This window comes from Leptopilina heterotoma, unplaced genomic scaffold (genome assembly GCF_015476425.1).
Source record: "Leptopilina heterotoma isolate Lh14 unplaced genomic scaffold, ASM1547642v1 Lhet_220, whole genome shotgun sequence".
Taxonomy (NCBI): domain Eukaryota; kingdom Metazoa; phylum Arthropoda; class Insecta; order Hymenoptera; family Figitidae; genus Leptopilina; species Leptopilina heterotoma.
In genome coordinates this window covers 95,394-114,094 of record NW_025110938.1, presented here as the reverse complement: position 1 = coordinate 114,094, position 18,701 = coordinate 95,394, and the positions used below count along the sequence as shown (strand labels likewise).

The 18,701-nt window shown below is 27.7% G+C and overlaps 3 protein-coding genes across 9 annotated transcripts in view; 2 read left to right on the top strand and 1 right to left on the bottom strand.

Moving 5' to 3' along the window:
• Positions 1 to 13: 13 nt before the first annotated feature.
• LOC122502147 (protein SMG5) lies at positions 14 to 6,056 on the bottom strand. 2 transcript variants are annotated; one of them, XM_043612062.1, is made up of 10 exons: positions 5,919 to 6,056; positions 5,506 to 5,724; positions 5,155 to 5,377; positions 4,924 to 5,088; positions 3,003 to 3,271; positions 2,731 to 2,911; positions 1,933 to 2,647; positions 897 to 1,841; positions 493 to 828; positions 14 to 288 (listed from the first exon to the last, which is right to left on the bottom strand). In XM_043612062.1, exons 2-10 carry the CDS (start codon positions 5,628 to 5,630, stop codon positions 221 to 223), a joined length of 3,027 nt encoding a protein of 1,008 aa, XP_043467997.1. In that variant the 5' UTR covers positions 5,631 to 5,724; positions 5,919 to 6,056; the 3' UTR covers positions 14 to 220. The 2 variants fall into 2 exon arrangements, with proteins under 2 accessions (XP_043467997.1, XP_043467996.1); XM_043612061.1 differs by having other exon boundaries at positions 5,506 to 6,033.
• A 269-nt stretch (positions 6,057 to 6,325) lies between these two features.
• LOC122502149 (kxDL motif-containing protein CG10681) lies at positions 6,326 to 9,506 on the top strand. The gene is made up of 4 exons (XM_043612065.1): positions 6,326 to 6,775; positions 6,905 to 7,104; positions 8,029 to 8,160; positions 8,789 to 9,506. Exons 1-4 carry the CDS (start codon positions 6,627 to 6,629, stop codon positions 8,911 to 8,913), a joined length of 606 nt encoding a protein of 201 aa, XP_043468000.1. The 5' UTR covers positions 6,326 to 6,626; the 3' UTR covers positions 8,914 to 9,506.
• Positions 9,507 to 12,705: 3,199 nt separating this feature from the next.
• The window catches only part of LOC122502100 (protein CBFA2T1), a 42,590-nt gene continuing 36,594 nt past the window's right edge, over positions 12,706 to 18,701 (top strand). For 2 of the 6 annotated variants that reach the window (XM_043611998.1, XM_043611994.1), the window contains exons 1-2: positions 12,706 to 13,068; positions 17,280 to 17,434. The gene's annotated coding sequence lies outside the window, so the exon portion shown is untranslated. Of the gene's footprint in view, positions 13,069 to 15,873; positions 16,267 to 17,279; positions 17,435 to 18,701 lie in introns of those variants that run through there. The other 4 variants (XM_043612000.1, XM_043611996.1, XM_043611997.1 and 1 more) reach the window with 3 other exon arrangements.

The window sequence follows — 18,701 nt, the reverse complement described above, 5'->3', positions numbered from 1 at the left end:
ATGGAAAAATTTATTTTTCAAAAATGTTCACGGAAAAAGTGACATTTTACATATTATGATCTTTATTATTTTTTAAAAATGAAGGATTTGTTTTCATCGCGGGTTTCCAACCCTTTTTGACTCAAGTTTCAAAAGCCACTACAGTGCTTTTTCGGGAGGCGAGTCAATTGTTGCTCCAACGCGAGATAAAAGCTGACCCCATTCATTAGACAATTTAAGTTCAACCGTGACTTTTACTTGAGGCTTTCCATTTCGTGTGGAATGCTTCAATATGCTCAATATTAACACCTGAAAAAATTATGTATGTGTAATATTTTTAATTCCTGTACAATATTGATTTATTGTTTTTTTTATATATATTTACGTTCTTGTAAATTCATACGAATCGAAATATTTTTATATTACCGAATAATGTAAAAATGTATTTAAAATGTTATGAAAATAAAAAGTTTAAAAATGAAATTTTGTGGAGAAATGAAAATTTAAACGAACCTGCACTTTTTGCTAGACCTTCAGGACTGACGGTGAGTAATTTTTGCTCCTCGGCACTGCAACCGGTTAATAGGGTGACAACTGGAATTTCCGAATCGCTAGTCACTTCGACATTCGATTGTTGAGTGAGATAGTGGCAACATTCGATAATTTGAAAATAGAGCCAAGATTCTTTATCCTTTGATCGAGGGCCTTTTATCAAAGGAATTGGTAATCTTTCGTGAGGTCTTTGTGCCCTGAGAAAACGAGAACCACGTCTCAATTGAGCCTCCAACCATCGTGTCGCCTCTCTCGCCTGTCCACTCGTCCTTTTCACTTCGTCCAGAGCCGAAACAACTGCAATTTTTATAAATTATGAATCCGAGGTATATTTTTTATTTCTAAAATTTTAGCAAAATACTCACCAACCGATGGGATGACAATGATAAACTTTTTCGCAAAAACTAATCGCTTCAAAGCCGGTGTATGTTTCGCGAGCGCTTCATGATCCGGAACCAAATAAGGTGACATTAATCTTGATCTCAATCGACTTTCCAATGCACGAACTTCCGCCTTTAACCACAATCTTCCCATGTGTCTCATTAATTTACCCCTTGGATGATCATCCGACTTTTTGCCATCTTTCTCAATATTATTAATGAATTCACTCTCATTTTTAATGACAAACAATTTTTTATCCTCATCGTACGATAATCCTAAACATTCCACCGAACACAGATATTTGCCAAATTCAATTAATTTCAAATTTCTCAATATTGTCTGTTCTCTTTTGTCAATTTTCACTCGTCTCAATAATTTCCAATCCAAAGTCTTGTGAACTTGTTCTAAATCCTTTAAACCTTTCATATTCACGTCCTCCGGCAATGGAACACTCGTGAATTTCTCCTCGAAATTATTAATTCTCGATAGAAATTCCGTGGGATTTTCCGAATTTTGTAGATTCAGATCAATATTTATAAGATTGAATAAAATTGTTAAACGTTTTAGAAGTGTTTTTAAATTATTCGCGCAGGTTTTTAGAATATCTGGATGGCATTTTAACCAGTCGCAGCATAATTTCACGGGACTTAGAAGACTTTCGGATGTAAGTACATCGAGAATGAGTTTTTGATATTTTGGCTTTTTCAATTGAGCAAGGTATGAGATTGTATTCGTGGATCCACTACTTTCATCAAAAGCACTATTAGCTTCTATATTTAATATGGCACTTTCAGACATGAGGGCTGAACTTTTAGGATTTTTATTCAAATCCCCATTTTCTGCTATATCCGTTTTTTCTACATTTTTTTCACTTGAAATATTGTGATTATTTTGATTGTCTGTCGCTATTTTAGACTTAATGGCACTATCTGAAAAGAAATAAGTATCTTTTATTTGTGAAAATTATTCTGGGTTCCCTGACGTGTGGCAACCCTGTAGTTTTAAAATTTGAAAAATTACCTTTATCTTCAATTTCCTCTTCGTCGGATAAATCTTCAGATAAAGCATCATCAGAGAATGGATTCTCTTTGCTTAGAGCGTCTTCCTCAGTTTCGGAAATATCAGAATTCATCTCATCACTTGAAGAAAGTACAGCATTTCTATTGTCAGCGTCACTATTATCCGAATCAGAACTATTTCTTCGTTTTCTTCGACGTAATTTAGTTAATAAACTTCTCGATTTATCTTTTGGTTTTTTCACTCCATTCGTGTGATTGCCATTTGTTTTTAAATTCTCATTTTGTTTACTTAAATTTAATGAGTCATTGGCGTTTGACGATTCTTTGAGAACAGAAATTTCCCCATCCTCTTCTTTTATTATTTCCCCAGTGAAATTGGAAAATTGTAAATTTAAATCGTGTTCTCCATTCGCTAGGGAGACATCGATAAGAGATTCTTGAATTCGCAAAATTGCTGAATTAACTAATTGCGATAGAACAGCCAAAGTGAAGGCAATTACTCCTCTAATATCACAGGAGTCTTTGTTGCGTAATTTTGCTATTGACATGAGGCAAATTGCCATTATTTTGAAAATCACATCGTCGTTTAGATAAACAGAATCGTCAATTTTACATTTCTGGAGATACGTTTCAATATCGTCTACCTCCTTCAGAAGATTTTTATTTGGAAATGTTCGCTCGAGACTTAGACAATTTTCAATTGTGTTCAACAAAGACTAGAAGAGGGAAAAAAAGTTCTGTCAGTGACGAAAGCAGGAGATAAAAAAAAGTACGTTTTATGTAAAAACTTCATATTTACCTCACATTCTTGATTTACACGTTCGGGACTAGTGTCTTCACTTTCCCAGAGTTGAAGAAGTGAAAGCAATTTCGCAATACATTCGTGAGTTAAACATTTCTCTTTTCCACTCGTCGAATGTAAAACTATTGTCCTTCGCAAGTTCCCCTCTGCACCGTCAAAAGGTTCCGAACACAAAATACTGAAAGTATTTGCAAAATAAAGAAAAGTATTTACAAGATACATAAAGAAAAGAGTAAATAAACTTGAAATAATTGACAGACAGAATTTACCTTCTCATGTAATGATAAACACCGTCTAGTCCAAAATTTTTATTTCCAGCCATCGTACCAAGTTGATTGTGAGACATGCCAATATTTGGATCAATTGCAACTGCCATTTTATAGTAACGAGTGGCAATCAACGGATCCCAATTTGGATCTAAATCTAATTTATAACGAGCCAAATCACCAAGACAAATTAAACATCTGTGTATAAAACGTATGGCGCACTGTCTCACTTCCTCCGTCTGGAGTTTCGATGGTTGACTTTTGCTTTTAATCTACAAATTATTTAATATTAAAGCATAATTATCAAATATTCTAAAAAGAATAAATAAAAAAACAGAGTTCAAAACAGTCAAAATAATTACATGGTTGCCACAAAATAAAAAATATAAAATATAAAATTCCAGGCTTTTTTCAGAATTTTCCAGGTCAATACTTATGAAATTCAAGTCAAAAATTTAAAAAACTTCTGTCCCAATAACACATCTTCAGCTCTAAAAATTTCTTTTAACTTCCAAATACCAAAAACTTAATAACAATTACAAATAAATAATTTTTTTCCTTAGCGATTTTTCAATGGTCCAAAACTATTGCTAGAACGATTCCAAATCATATCTGGGTCAACAAAATTATTTTAATTCACAATTCACAAAAAGTAACCACAGCCGACAATCAGCAGAAGATGAAAAATTATTTTTTGAGCGAACTTTATCTACTGATTACTAACAATTTTTAGACAACCAATTTTTTCCTAGTCCTAAACTATTACTAGAACAATTCCAATTAATATCTGGGTCATCAAAATTTATTTAATTCACAATTCACAAAAAGTAACCACAGCCGACAATTAGCAGAAGATGAAAAATTATTTTTTGAGCGAACTTTATCTTCTGTTTATTAACAATCAGTGGACGTAAAATTTTTTACTGGTCTCAAACTATTGCTGGAACAATTCCAATTAATATCCAGGTCCTCAAAATTAATTTAATTCACAATTCACAAAAAGTAACCACAGACGACAATCAGCAGAAGATGAAAAATTATTTTTTGAGCGAACTTTATCTACTGATTACTAACAATTTTTAGACAACAAATTTTTTCCTGGTCCTAAACTATTACTAGAACAATTCCAATTAATATCTGGGTCATCAAAATTATGTTAATTCACAATTCACGAAAAGTAACCACAGCCGACAATCAGCAGAAGATAAAAAATTATTTTTGAAGCAAACTTTACGTTTTGTTTGTTAACAGTTGTTAATGAATAAATTATTTATTGTTCCTAAACAAAGCCTAGAACAAAATTTTCTCAAAAATCTTTAAAAACAGGCAAAATTCGAAAAAAGTTTTTAAATTCCTCACTAATTTTTCATATACCTTTTTCTAAATTCCATACCTTTTCCAGGATCTCCAGACTCTGTGGCAACAAAGATTTAAAAGTACGGACTTTTCGGACCAATAATGAAAAATTATGGACCATTTACGGGCCAATTACTGATAAAAATATTATCAAAATTTTTGTTTAATAATTCCCTTCTTTTGGGAATTTTTATTAAAATTTAATTTAATTTTGTAATTAAATAAAATGATAAAATTACTTATGGAATAATTTAATGTTTATCAAACATTTATAAACATAATTGAAACTTTGAAGAGAATTTTTGAAAAATTTTAAACATAATCGAATTTGTGCGAAGAATTTTATTACTTTTGAAAATAATTATATTTCTGCAATAATTTTTAACTTTTTTCAAAATTTCCCAAATTATATCGTACAATTCACGAATTTTTTGTCCTTTTTTAAAGAAATTATTGACTTTACGGACCTTTTTCAAAAAACTGACATTTACGGACTTAAAGGAAATTTACGGACTTTAGTTCGAACCCTGTAAAAATTAATAAAAAAAATGAATATTAAAGTACTCACATTAACTGTATTGTTATCATTATAGGGATAAGCGAAATCAATGACACCAACGAGATCTAAATCACACTCGGTTTGCAGTCGAAGAATCAAATGATGATAATAACCAACACCAACAGCCAAATGCGCTGACAATGATGCTTTTTCGGCATTACTCCAAACATTACCCTACAAAGAATATTTTTCTTACAATTCTATTTTATTTAATTTTTTATCAGTGAAAAAAAAATTTACTTTTCGTATCTTTTTTGCCAATGAGACGACATCATAAAATCCTCGTCTCCAAAGTAATTCCTCCGTCTTACGAATATGACTAACTGGGTCCTTAAAAATTAGTCTTTCGCAATAATCGCGCAATTTAGTGCGTAAAGTTTCGCTAGAAGGTGTAAAAATATCCGTCACTGTCAAGGCATGACTTTTTTGTTCATCGAGTCTTTTGGCAATGTCACTAATACTTCTGTAATTAAAAAAAAATGTTCATGATTATTAAATGTTTATCATTTAATAAAAACGAATTCGTTAATAAATGTGGTATTAAAATTATGGAAAATTATATAAAATTAGATGTGATTATTGAATATTTACCTATACAAACGTCTCGTAACTTCGAGACCGTCGGTCGTCGTCGACGACGACGTCGTTGTCCTCACATCCGAATTGTAAGATCTCCTCATTTTGTCGAAATCATTATCATGACTCTCTATAATCATTTACTTGAAGCGCCATTTCAAAATTCATCTCCCCGTCACAACACAATTAACATTTCTTATTCTTCTTTCGAGAAAACACGACATTCGCCCTACCCTTTTATAAAAAAAAATTCTATTTGAGCAAATGTATACGAAATCAAATACACGTTGCGCACGTTTTTCAATATTTTTTTTCCTTTTTCAGAAACACTCGAAGCACTCCTATCACATTTAACTATAAAAATGATTTTCCTCTTTTCCCGATACAAATTGATCCGAATACGAAAGAGTAAAAAAATTAATGATTACTTCTTTTTTTAATTAACAAATGAGACAAATGACTGCAGAGAGATAGCAATAAATCGTCTCAAGTAAGGTTATGTTCGACAAGTCGAGTGCGCTTGCGTTCTAGTAAAATTTCAAACAATCCACTGATTTAGCCAAAAATTATTTTATTATATTCAGAGGGAAAAACTAATTAGCTGTGTTTTGTAAAATTACTTTTCAATACGGTGTTTTTAAATTATTTTCATTTATTTGATTAATTTCACAGACTATTTTGATGCGCGCATGCGAAAGCAGACAGCAAACTAAGAAAATGTTCCCATTGGTTCAAAATTATGCGCGCGTATTTAAATAACTATTTCCTATTCGTAGTTTCAAATAACCGCGCGTAATTTCAACGAATCGCATGCATGCGCATAAACATAACCTCAATATGTCAAAAATTCACAACAAAAATATCAATATTGTCAAGATTGTCATAAGAATTGTCAAAAATAGTCATAGTGAATCGTATTTCGTGTACAGTATTAATTCACAGTGTCTTTTAATATTAAAAAAATGTTTTCAATTCATTTTATGAGTATAAACTTATTATCTATAAAAAGATGAGTATAATAAGCAGAATGGAATTTCAAGTTTCTTCAAATGAGTATTATCAAGTCCTTTGATAAAGGATTTTACCGATTTTAACAATTTTCTCTATAAGCAAAAGTTCTTTAACATAAATAAACAATGGCAACTGCTCAAGGAACTCCAGAATCTGATACCGGAAGTTTTGAGTGCTTTCAAAATTATACAGCACCTGAAGTTTTTATCCAAGGTTTCGCTGGAATTGTCGATCAGCAGGATGTCGAATCAATGATTCGTGCTCAAAAGCAAATGTAAGATAGAATTTTTAACTATAATAACTCTTTGATTATAATTCTATTGAAATTCTATTATAATTCTACTATAAAATTTAACACTCAATTTCAATGTCGTAATTTCGAAACAAAAATTATGAATTGCAGGTTGCAGAGATTTGAAAAAACAAATGAAATGCTGACAAATTGCAATCAGTTATCAGTGAATAGATTAAAAACTGCGGGTACTGAATTCAAAAAGCATACAGCTCTTTTAGTTGAAATGAAAAAGGACTTGGATTATATATTCAAGAAAATACGATTAATAAAAAATAAACTCAATCAACAATATCCTCAAGCTTTTAGTGGTAAATTTTCGTATATTTAATAAAATTCTTGGAAAAATTTCAATTATTTTCAAATTTTCTTCGCAATAATTCAATTATTTTCATAAATAATTTCTTTGTAGAATTTCAATTATTTTAAATTTAATTTTAATTAAATTCCTCGAGAATTAGAATTATTTTTAAAAATGTCATAGAAATTCGTCGAAAGAATTCAATTAAAATTTTGTTTATAACTTTCTTTATGAGAATTCAATTTTGAAAAACATTCAATTATTCAATAAATTGTATATTTTTGTATTTAAATAATTAAATTCTCGTTAAATTTCCTAATAAAAATTAATTTAAAAATAAATTTCAGTTAAAATTTGCAGACAATAATTGAATTTTAGTTAAAAACACTAAAAAAAAATTGAATTTAGTACAAATTTTTTTCAAAGTTTCTTTGCAATTTAATAAATTATTTATTTAATTTGTAATTATATAATTGAATTCTAGTATATATTTAATTAAGAATTTACGATTAATCGAAATTTCGTAAAATTGTATTGTAAACAAATGGTTTTGAAAATTTTTAAAGAACTTTTTCGCAAATTATTAAAAATAGTTGATTTAAAGAAGAATTTTATTTAAAAATTGTAGAAAATAATAAATGAATTGAAATGTTGAAAACAATTTTTAAAAATGAAGTTATTGGTGTTTTTGAATAATTTTACAATATTAATGAAATTCGTAAATAAATCTATTAGAGCATTTTTTTGAGTATCGAATAATTTTTTGAGTGAACGAGAATTTTCTTTAAAGTCAGGGAAAAAGTTGAAATTTTGTCTGGAAATCAGGGGAAAACAAAATTAAATTTTTGTGTCAACCCTGTTTATAAAATTAATTGAATTATTCAATATATGAATAATATAATAATGTGTAATCTATTAAATTTAAATTCTACAGAAGCTGTCAGGAGCAGTTTGGCAGAGGAAGTTATTGTCGAGGACATTGACTGTTCAACAAAACCTTTAGAACCTGAAATTGTACCAATATCAACACCTGCAACAAATTCAGTTCCAGATCCGGATTCAGATGGTAACCAAACGAATCTCAAATAATCATATCGTTTCTCAACACTTGATGTTTTTCACCTAGTCACACACTTTTTTTTCTCTTTCAAAATAATTTTTTTTTTTCATATAAATTGTATATAATTTTGTTGTTGTTGAAATTAATAAGGTAGAAGAGAAATATTTTCACAAGAAGTTTTTTTTTTTTTTAAATAAAAAAGAAGAAATTTTCAACGGTGGAAAACTTGAAATTGTGATAGTGATTTCCTTTTAAACTCAATTATCATATATTTTTATAATTATAGATTTTATTGAAAATTATAAGTAATAATTAAGTTAAAATACCAAGAAAAAAAGTTACAATTGCCCTTTTAAGTGTTCTAATAGTTCTAAATTGTTCTAATAATTTTAAGTGTTCCGATTATAATGGAATTGTTCGACAATCTTAGGCTCAACGTCGATTATAATTTGGAAATATGTATTTGTTAAAATATAAATATAAATTGTTTTATTTTTCGTTTTTTAAAAAGAGGCCTCCTTCTTTTCCTAAGCCTAAAAAAGTGTGTTTGTGTGTGTGTGTAAAATTGTTGGCGAAATGTTCTGCGAAAATAGATGGACGTTTTCACTAATAACGAAGATTCAATTGTGTGCAGTTCCCGTCGAGGAGTTTCAGTTTGCAAAGCTACGGAAAAGGAGGATCAAGAGCAACGACAGTTCATCAACGGACAGCAACAATGATAATGTCGACACATCATCCTGTACTTCAGACACTGGTTAGTCACACAACGGAAAAAACATCGAAAAATAAAGAACAACAATTTTTACGGCCTTCTATCACATTATTTCCCTGATATATATTCATTTTACCTGAACTTTTAAATAGCCGGACAATAAATTTTTCAATTTATTAAAACTAACTATTATTTAGTAATAATTAATTATTATTAATAATTATAATTAATTATTATTATTTATTAATATAATTATAATTAATTATTATCACATATTAATATAATAATCTTAACTAAATTTTTTTGTCAAAAATAAAATCTCTTTTTAATTTTCCTAAAATAGAATCATTGGTGAAAAAAGTAATGTAAGAATAAAATTTCAGTAAATTTTGTCATCGCGATAAATAGAAATTGGAAAATGTCTTTTTAAATCTATTTTTCAATAAATTTTAATTTCATTACTGTCACTTCAGTCCAAATCGAGCCAATCGAATTTAATATTATTGTACAACAAATAGTGCAAATGTACTATTGTTTCAACGAATTTATCCACAGAAATCAATTTTGACATTTTTTTAAGTCACAAAATAATTCTAGTCTAAGTATATTTAAAATTTGGATAATAAAATGCATATCAAAATAAAAAAAAATGTTTCTTTGCGAAATATGAAAACCTAATAGTAATTATTTTTAATCGACTATTATTTTTTACTTAAAAAAGAAATCTTAATTCAGTAATTAGTGTAAATATTAATTTTACATTTTCTCAAGTGCTATACACGTTGAATTTAATTTATTAATTAGTTACTTAATTCAATTAATTAATTAAATACTTAATTCAATTAATTAATTAATTACTTATTTCAATTAATTAATTAATTACTTAATTTAATTAATCAATGAATTTGAAATTAAAAATATAATTTTATGATTAGAATTCGTTGAAAGGTTTATTAATAATTAATTATGTCGAGCTTTACTTACACGTGTGGAAAAGGCGTTGTCATAAACCAGCTGCGTTTCAGATGTGTTTTCTTTATCTCTTCCATTCTTCTTGTCTGTCAGACTTTTTCTCTACAATATAAAAAATGTGCAGGAAGAAAACATGTCAAATTATTGAGTAAAAATAATATTGATATTTATCTTGAATTTTTTATATTGCAATAATATTTCACAGTAAACATAAATATAGAAATTAGTAATAGAAAATAGTAATAGAAAATAATAAAATTCATCGCAGGATTTCAATTATTTATAATACAATTTTATAGGAATTGCTCAAAAAATGTAATTATTCTTAAAAATTTCATTTCGATTCCTCAAAAAAAATCAATTATTTAAAAAAATGATTTTTTTTAAATTCTCTGGAAGAATTCAATTATTTACAAAAAATATTAGAATTTTTCACAGGAATTCAATTATTTTCAAATATTTTAATAAAATTGTTCGAAAGAAATCAATTATTTTATATACAATTATAATTAAATTTGTTTGAAATAATTCAATTATTCTTTTAGTTTTTAATAAAATTCTTCCCAAGAATTCAATTATTTACATAAATAATTCTTCGAAAGAATTCAATTATTAAAGATGAATAACAAAATTATTCCCAAAAATTCAATTATTTTGTGGCCTTTTAATAAAAGTGTTTGCGAAATTCAATTATTTTCATGAATAGCAAATATTCATCACAAGAATTCAATTATTTTTAAAAGTAATACACATTTTTTTTTGCAAATTCAATTATTTCAAAAATCTCTTCTCATGAATTCAATTATTTTTTAAAATTTTAATAATAATCGTTGCAAGAATTCAATTATTTTCATAAAAAATATTAAAACTCAACGTTTTGTGAAGTTTCTAAAACGAGTTTTTTTGTCATTAACTTAATTTTTCGATAGCTACTTTTTTTTAGTTTGAAAGCTACTTTTTGCTACTTTTTAAAAAATTGATTATCTACTGCTAGGTCTGCGATTATTGAAAATATGGAAAATGATAATTTGAAAGACTGAATGTAAATGCTTGTAGTTTAGCAAATGATATTGGCATTTACCTTCTCGTGCAATTGACACCCCAGAGTAGAGGAGCATGGCACGCCGTCATTTCCAAACTTTGAAGCACGATCGTGAATGTAATTTTTTATCTCTCGTAAAATTTACACATTTTGCGGAATTTCCCAAAAAAAAAGCGAATTATGCTCTTGATGTACCAGAAGTCGTAAATTTTCCCTCATTTCACTTTCTCGTTTACCTAAAAAAGAAAAAAATAATCAAATCAAAAAACTAGATATTATACAAATCGATATTAATCTCAAAAAAAAAAATTTTCTCTTTTGGCAATATTCCAAATTTGAATTTGAAACCAAAATTTGGAAACACTCCAAATTTTGTGATAATAAATAAATGTCTTGAGAAATTTTGCGTATAAATTTGAATATTCGTATGGCAGCGAATTTATAAGGAGATATAATATAGGATAAATATTAGAGGACAAATATTCTATAGAATATTCTATAGAAATATTCTATAGAATATTTTTTTGTAGAATATAATTATATTCTCGAAGTAGAATTAATTTAACTGTAGAGAGAAGGAGAGGGAGAGAATAATCTCTCATTGTAAGTCGGAACAATTTACATTGGTCCTGTTTCAATTATCAGTGACGGAAATTCTGTTGGAACACTTGTAGCTGTTTGTGTGGGTGTATAGAATATGTGGAAATATAAAGGGGCCTCACATGTGCATCCTCTTGTGCGAGAGAGCAGGTGTAGCAGGTGTGCGATGGCAAGGAAATTCGTCGTGAAATTTACGAAAATCCCGGTATTACACGCACACAAACAAAACAAAAGCTTCATAATCATTTTTCTTCTTTTTCTACTTTTTATTTCATTATCTAAATCAATATGATAGCTCTCAACAAATTTTATTGTTGATTCCAGAATAAAAAGCTCAAAAAAGGAAGAAGGGAACAAAATTAAAAAAGTAAATTAATGAAATTAAAAAAGTAAATTAATTAAATTAATTAAATTAGAATAAGGAATTATAATTTCTTATTTTGTAGTAGGAAAATATTAACGGTTTTTAAGTTTTCGACATAAGTACCTATATAATATCTGCAATATTGCGGGTGTCAACGTGTATATATTTTCAGGATTTCTCCCACACAAATATGTGAATCCACCTCTAGTATTATTAGCACTCCATCATGATGGTCCTGTCATCGACACGATTCTCTGCATTCGTTGAATATTCGTGCGGAGCTAGACTCCTGTCAAACACGCGTGATTTTGATGCTGTCAGACGACTAAAAAGTGTGCCTCTGTTTATGTCCTTCCCGGTCGCATTGACGTCATTATATGTCATCGCTCACTTGGTATTTATTACTAATTTAACATATTTCATTTTTACCGCTTTTCTTTCTCTATTCGCGATAATAAATAAACTGATTTACACCCACTTTTCGTAAATTTCGGTATTATTAGTGTTTATTTTTTTACTAACGACTGTTCCAATTCCACTGTTTGAATATTCGGAAATTCGGAATTGGAATATTCTAAATTCCAAGCAAATTGCAGTAGCGTAATTAGACTAATGCGACCCCCTTGCGAAATATGTAGTAAAAAGAACACTTATTCGTATTTTATAAATTTCAACAATTTTTTCTAAATTGGCAATTAAATTATTAAATTATTCTAACGTATTGAAAATTAAATAGTTTTGTCTAATCTTCTCTTATTGTATTGAAAGAAATGGAGATAAATTAATTTTTTAGGACGGGGGCCCCAAAAATTGAAACTACGTCGTCTCTTTCCTATATTTAAAGGGCTTGTAACCGTTTTTTTCAAAATGGCGGCTTTAACGTTCACGGACAAGACGCATCGTGATACAATAGAATTATTATTTAATAAAAGGAAAGTAATTAGTATCAAGAGATTAAACAGTAAAGTGAATTGACCAAACCAGAAGCCACGAGTAAGAAGAACAAGAAGAAGGATTAATTAATACGAAATTTTGATTATTCTACTAGAAACACAACTTTGACAACTTTGCTATTGATAGAATCCAATAGAAACAAAAGAAGATAATTAATCTCCTGGGATAATTGCACCAAGCAATATTGAAAAGTTTGACAAATATTCGGAAGACTTCACTAAAAACAAAGCAAATTTTCATCCAAGAAATAGTAAATTTTTCCTCAATTCGGTAAGTTAAAACTAATTTCTCGATTTGCGAAAATGTCGAATAACTCATATTAACGAAAATTGAAAGTTGTTTTTTTCAGTAATAAATATTGCGCGAGGAGCAATTTGCGAAAATGTCGAATAACTCATATTATTAACGAAAATTAAAAGATTTTTTTCAGTAATTGTAATAATGTTGCGTGAGGAGAAAAATAATCGAAAAGAAGGAATTAATGTTCGGAATAGATAATAATATAATATATATATATATAGGGACTAGCACTTGAGAGGAAGAAATTTTTTGAAGACGTTATGAATGGGAAAGCAATTTCGATTTGACGACGTGCGAGATAGCCAAATAGAGGTGCGAATCGTCTATTCGTGGATATTGTAAACGGGGTTGTGTGTTTCTGACGTGTCGATATATTCTCAGGAAGAAAAGCTCTGGTGCTGAAGCTGAGAAATAGCTTGGCCCTCGCACCCTCCTTCCTCTTGTGCCAGTTTAGCCTCCTGTAGGTGCACCCGCACATTCTGCATGTTTCCTACACACACACACACACATACATACTATCACTACAAGGACAATCCATTTGCCCATATGGTGCAAAATCACAAACCCACTGAGTCACACGCGGGCATCTTCCACTTGCATTCATTTCTAGATCCGCAATCAGTGTGATTTTAATTCACTATTTCAATATTCAATTTTTCATTTTCAATCATAATCTTTTTTATAATTAATTTTCATTAATTGAATTTTTGTAAATTTTCATTCTTTAAATTTTTTCAAATTTTCATTTGATATTTTCGAACAAAAATTACTTTTCAATTTGTCAGGCTTTTGAACTCATCTACTGAAACATACAATTTACGACTTTTTTTTTACGATTTGCTACTATTTGGATACTTTTTTTTGATTTGTTAATTGTGGACAACATTTCAATTATCTTTCTAAATGAATAGTAAAATTCTTCGACAAAATTCAATTATTTTCAGGAATTTTAATAAAATTCATTGCAAAATTCAATTATTTTCAGGAATTTTAATAAAATTCATAGCAAAATTCAATTATTTTCAGGAATTTTAATAAAATTCATTGCAAAAATTCAATTATTTTCATAAAAAATAATATTCATGACAAGAATTTTAATTATTTTGAAAAGTAATAAAATTCAATTATTTTCAAAAATTTTAATAAAATTCATGGCAAAGATTCAATTATTTTCACAAACTTTACGTAATTCAATGATTTTTAATATCTACTATTTGAATAAAAAATCTCCCAAAAGAATTGAATAATTTCAAAAAAAAAAATGTTTTTAAAATTCTTCGCAAACATTCAAATATTTTCATAAATAAAAAAAGTTTCACAGAAATTCAATTATTTAAAACAGAATTTTCCTAATATTTTTCGAAAGAAATCAATTATTTAAATAGATTTTTATAAAATTCTTCCCAAGAATTCAATTATTTTTAAAAATAATATTCTTCTCATAAATTAAATTATTTTTTAAAAATTTTAATAAAATTCGTCACAAGAATTTAATTATTTTCACAAATAATAAAATTCGTCTAAAGAATTCAATTTTTAAAAATTCTCGTCAAATTTTCAATTATCTTTATAAATAATCAAATTCTTCTTAGGAATTAAATTATTTTTTATAAAAAGTCAAATTCTTCTCAGGAATTTTAAATTAATTCACTTTTTAAAAATAATTGAATTCATTACAGAAATTGAATTAAAATTGTATTAAAAACAATAGAATTCTAGTAAAAAATTTTTTAATGCAACAATTGAATTCTTGTGAAGAATTTTTTTTAAATAAATTTATTATTTATGAAAATAATTGAATTTTTCGAAAATAATGAAGTTTTTTGATCATTTTTATTGAAAATTTTTAAAGTAATTGAACTTAATGAAGAATTTCTTTTAAGTTTAAAAAATAATCTTGTTTATCAATAATTGTAATTAATAATTTTATTATTAAATTTTATTAAAATTATTGATTAAAAATAAAAATTCTTTTAAATAATTTTATTAGTTTTCGTTAATAATTAAATATTTTTGAAGAATTACTTTAAATTTTTTGAAAATAATTAAGTTTTTTTTTAATAATCTTATTTGAAAATTTTAAAAATAATTTATGTTTACGAAGAATTTCTTTTCAACTTTTAATAAAAAACGTGTATGTTAATTTTTAATGTAATTTTAAATTAATTCCGCTAAAAACGCAATTATTCTTAAAAATTTGAATAAAATTCTTCGAAAAAATTTAATTATTAAAAAAAATTTGATATAATTAGTTTCTTAGAGTGTAATAATTATTTTTTTATTTTTAATTACATTTCTTTAATGAATTTAATTATTATCAAATATTTTCATGCAATTCTTCGTAAGAATTCAATTATTTTAAAAAATGTTGATAAAGCTCTTTATAAGAATTCAAATTTAAGAAATATTCGCAATTATTCAATAAATTTATTTTTGTATTTAAATTGGTTGGTTTATTTCAAAGAAAATTTATTTTTTTTATCAAATTTCTATAATTAGCTTCGTTAACTAATTTAACCCATTCGCTTTTTTCAATATTATTATTTAATTTCCCGTTTGTGGAATAAAAATACCAGGTTGCTTTTTTTTTCTTTTCGTAAATTGATTAATTATTTTTTTTTTTTTTTAATTAGCGATGTTTTGCATTTATTTTTTTCTCTTATCAGTGGAACCCGGAAGCCGGGCAACCAGAAAGAGGGAGGAATGTGAAACACTCCCCCAAGCACCTCTGTGGTTCCTATCAGTTCTGTTTTCCACTGTGTGTATAGAATTCAGTCGTCCGGCGATAGTCGTGCGAGCATCACGCACTTTTTCCGTAAAAAGTCGCTCGTTAATTTCTTGAAATTTCTCGAAAACATTCTTTCACAAAACAATAAGAGTTTCAATATTATTTTTTTCAAATTTCAAATTCTCAAATACAGATTGTGAAAATCTTTTTCCATCAGTGCACATTATTGCGAATATAAATTCAAAAGTGAATAGTCCCGAAGTTTTCTTATTTTTTTTTTTGGCAAAAAATGATTCGCGAACGTGTGTTTTAACTCTTTTTTTAAAAAACTGTTTCTTTATGACAAAATTCTTGATGAGAATTTGTGAGGATTTGTGAGGATCTAATAGAGGAATTGCAGAACAACACTTTTTTTTGGAAAAATTGCTAGAAAAGAGAAGGTAAACATTTTCTTGAGTAATTTTTTTCGTCTTGTTTTTTACCATTACTGATTAGTATTGTCATTAAACTCAAAATAACGTTAACAACCACTTTATGCCAAAAAACTGCTTTAAATTTTACAAAGATTCAATTTTCTTTTCATTTTTATTTTTTTTTAAATAAATATTTATATTTATAATTTTTGTTTTTAGTTCAAATTTTTTTTATTATTAACTGTACAAAGATAATCAATTAAAGATGAAGAGGGCACTAAACTGGGTAATTATAGAGGGACCGGAAGTCACACGTGTTAAACGTATGTCAGACACGTGTGATTTCTGACCTCTTGTGTTCCTTATTATACTTTTGTATCAAATTTGTTTCACCAACAAAAAAAAAACATTGGAGGGAAAAAATATTGAAAATTATTTTCAATCCAAAAATTTAATTTCTGTTAAGCGAAAATATTTTTTTTACAAAATGTAAATTTTGCAATTTTACTGCTTTGTGAAAAGTAGAAATTAAAAATTCTTTTTTCTGGAAAAAAGCCTTATTGTGCGTTCTCGATTTTCTTCACACTTCATATATTGTCTTTCGTGCAGCTGCCGTATTCCGTTTCAGTAAAAAGGAAAAAAAAAAGGTTTTGAGTGAATAGAGTCATTGATTGTTTTTTTTTCTACCACTTCCACTTGAAGATCGGAAGTGGCAATCGCGAGCAGGTGATATTTCAGGGACCACACCTGAACAGCGTGATAATAGGGGGGCAAGACTTCTTTAATAGTCGAAATCTTCTTTCGTAATTATATTTTTGTTTAAAGTAGAGAATTTGGAACTTTTTTTTATCTTGGAATTCATTTCCTCAACGATTGTGTGTATTTGGAGTTCTTCATTGAAATTCTTTTGTTTTTAGTAACACTTGTGAAAGAAAAGTCATCCGAATTTTTTAGGAGAGAAAAATATCAATGTCATCATTTATACAAAATTTATTTTCCAAAATTGAATTTTCCGATTTTTTAAATTGATCTGTTTTCAGAAATTGCGGAGAATTGATAATATCGATCGGACGTTTATACTGATTTGATTCGACAACAAAAATGGAAAAGTTGGAGTATAGGCATTATTTTCATTACACATTTTCGTAAAATTTGTAATTGTAATGGTCAAGGGAAAACTGATGAAAACTAACAGGTTAGTTTAGTTAATATTGTTTCAATTGCTCTTGTTATTAATTTATTCTTTTTTAGGACAAGAAAATAAAATTTCTTTCTGTATTTATATTTATTTTACGAACGAAGACGAAATCGCTTTTGTCAATAATATGACAAAATCGATTTTGTCTTCGTTCGTAAGATACACGAAGAAACTCAATCTTGAGGAATTCGTAAAGAAAATTTTGAACCGCAATCACTGGATGAGAAAAAAGATTCTTTTCCTCATACAAGGAAGGATTGTATTTTTGTTTTTCAATAATTGGAGGAAATTTATATTCGGACTATAAAAATTTAATTGGAAACGAGATGAACCTTTCAAAAGACTTAGACCTTAGAGAATGGTTAATCACAAACGAATGGTGTGTGTATATATATACGCTTTCAGGGAACCGATTATTGGCGAATATCGTGCGAAGGGATGCAGCTGACGGTTTTCGTATGCTTAGCTCCTCATTCCCCGTTATCGCCTAGAAGATTCCAAGTTTCTGTACCCTATAGTACACAGTCTGTTTGTCTGTCTTTTTCATCCCCCGCGCGCGATTCCCTTTCTCTCCCACGTGCGAAAACAGTTTTGCCCCTTTCTTCGTTCTTCATTTTCTCGCACACCACTCTCTTTTCTCTCTGTTCTCTACCTGTCAAAATGAATGTTGCGCGAAGTGTCGAGGAGTATAAAAACTTTTTCTTATTAGCGCCCCGATCAATTCGAATTATTCACCTTTTATTTTCTTCTTTATTTATTTTTCTCTGTTTTCTCTTTATTTTTTTACTCTACAGCTAAATTCACTAATTTCTAAATTTCGTTGCCAACTTTACTTTCGTATTAGCGCTTTTTTTGATATCATTGGTATTCTTATCGCTATATGAGGATTTAGAGAAATTTGACTAATTAAAAATTTTTAATTTTTCGTGAAAAATTCTGGGAAAATTCAAATTTTTAGTTTTAAAATTAATTAAAATAAGAAATTATTAAGTAAATTTTTCAGATTTTTTCGCTTCTTCGACTTTAGAGAATAACTAGCAATAATTTCGTGCGGACAACTTCTTACTTCTTAAAATAAAATCAGCAATTTTAAAAATACATAATAGGATTTAAAAATTTTTAATTCAAATTATTTTTTTCATTTATAATTGAGAAGAAAATATGAATTGGAATACAGTTTTACTACTATTATAACTATAATAATCATATATTCTGAGACAGAGAATTCTTTTGAAATTAGTTAAATTCTGTAATATATATTTTA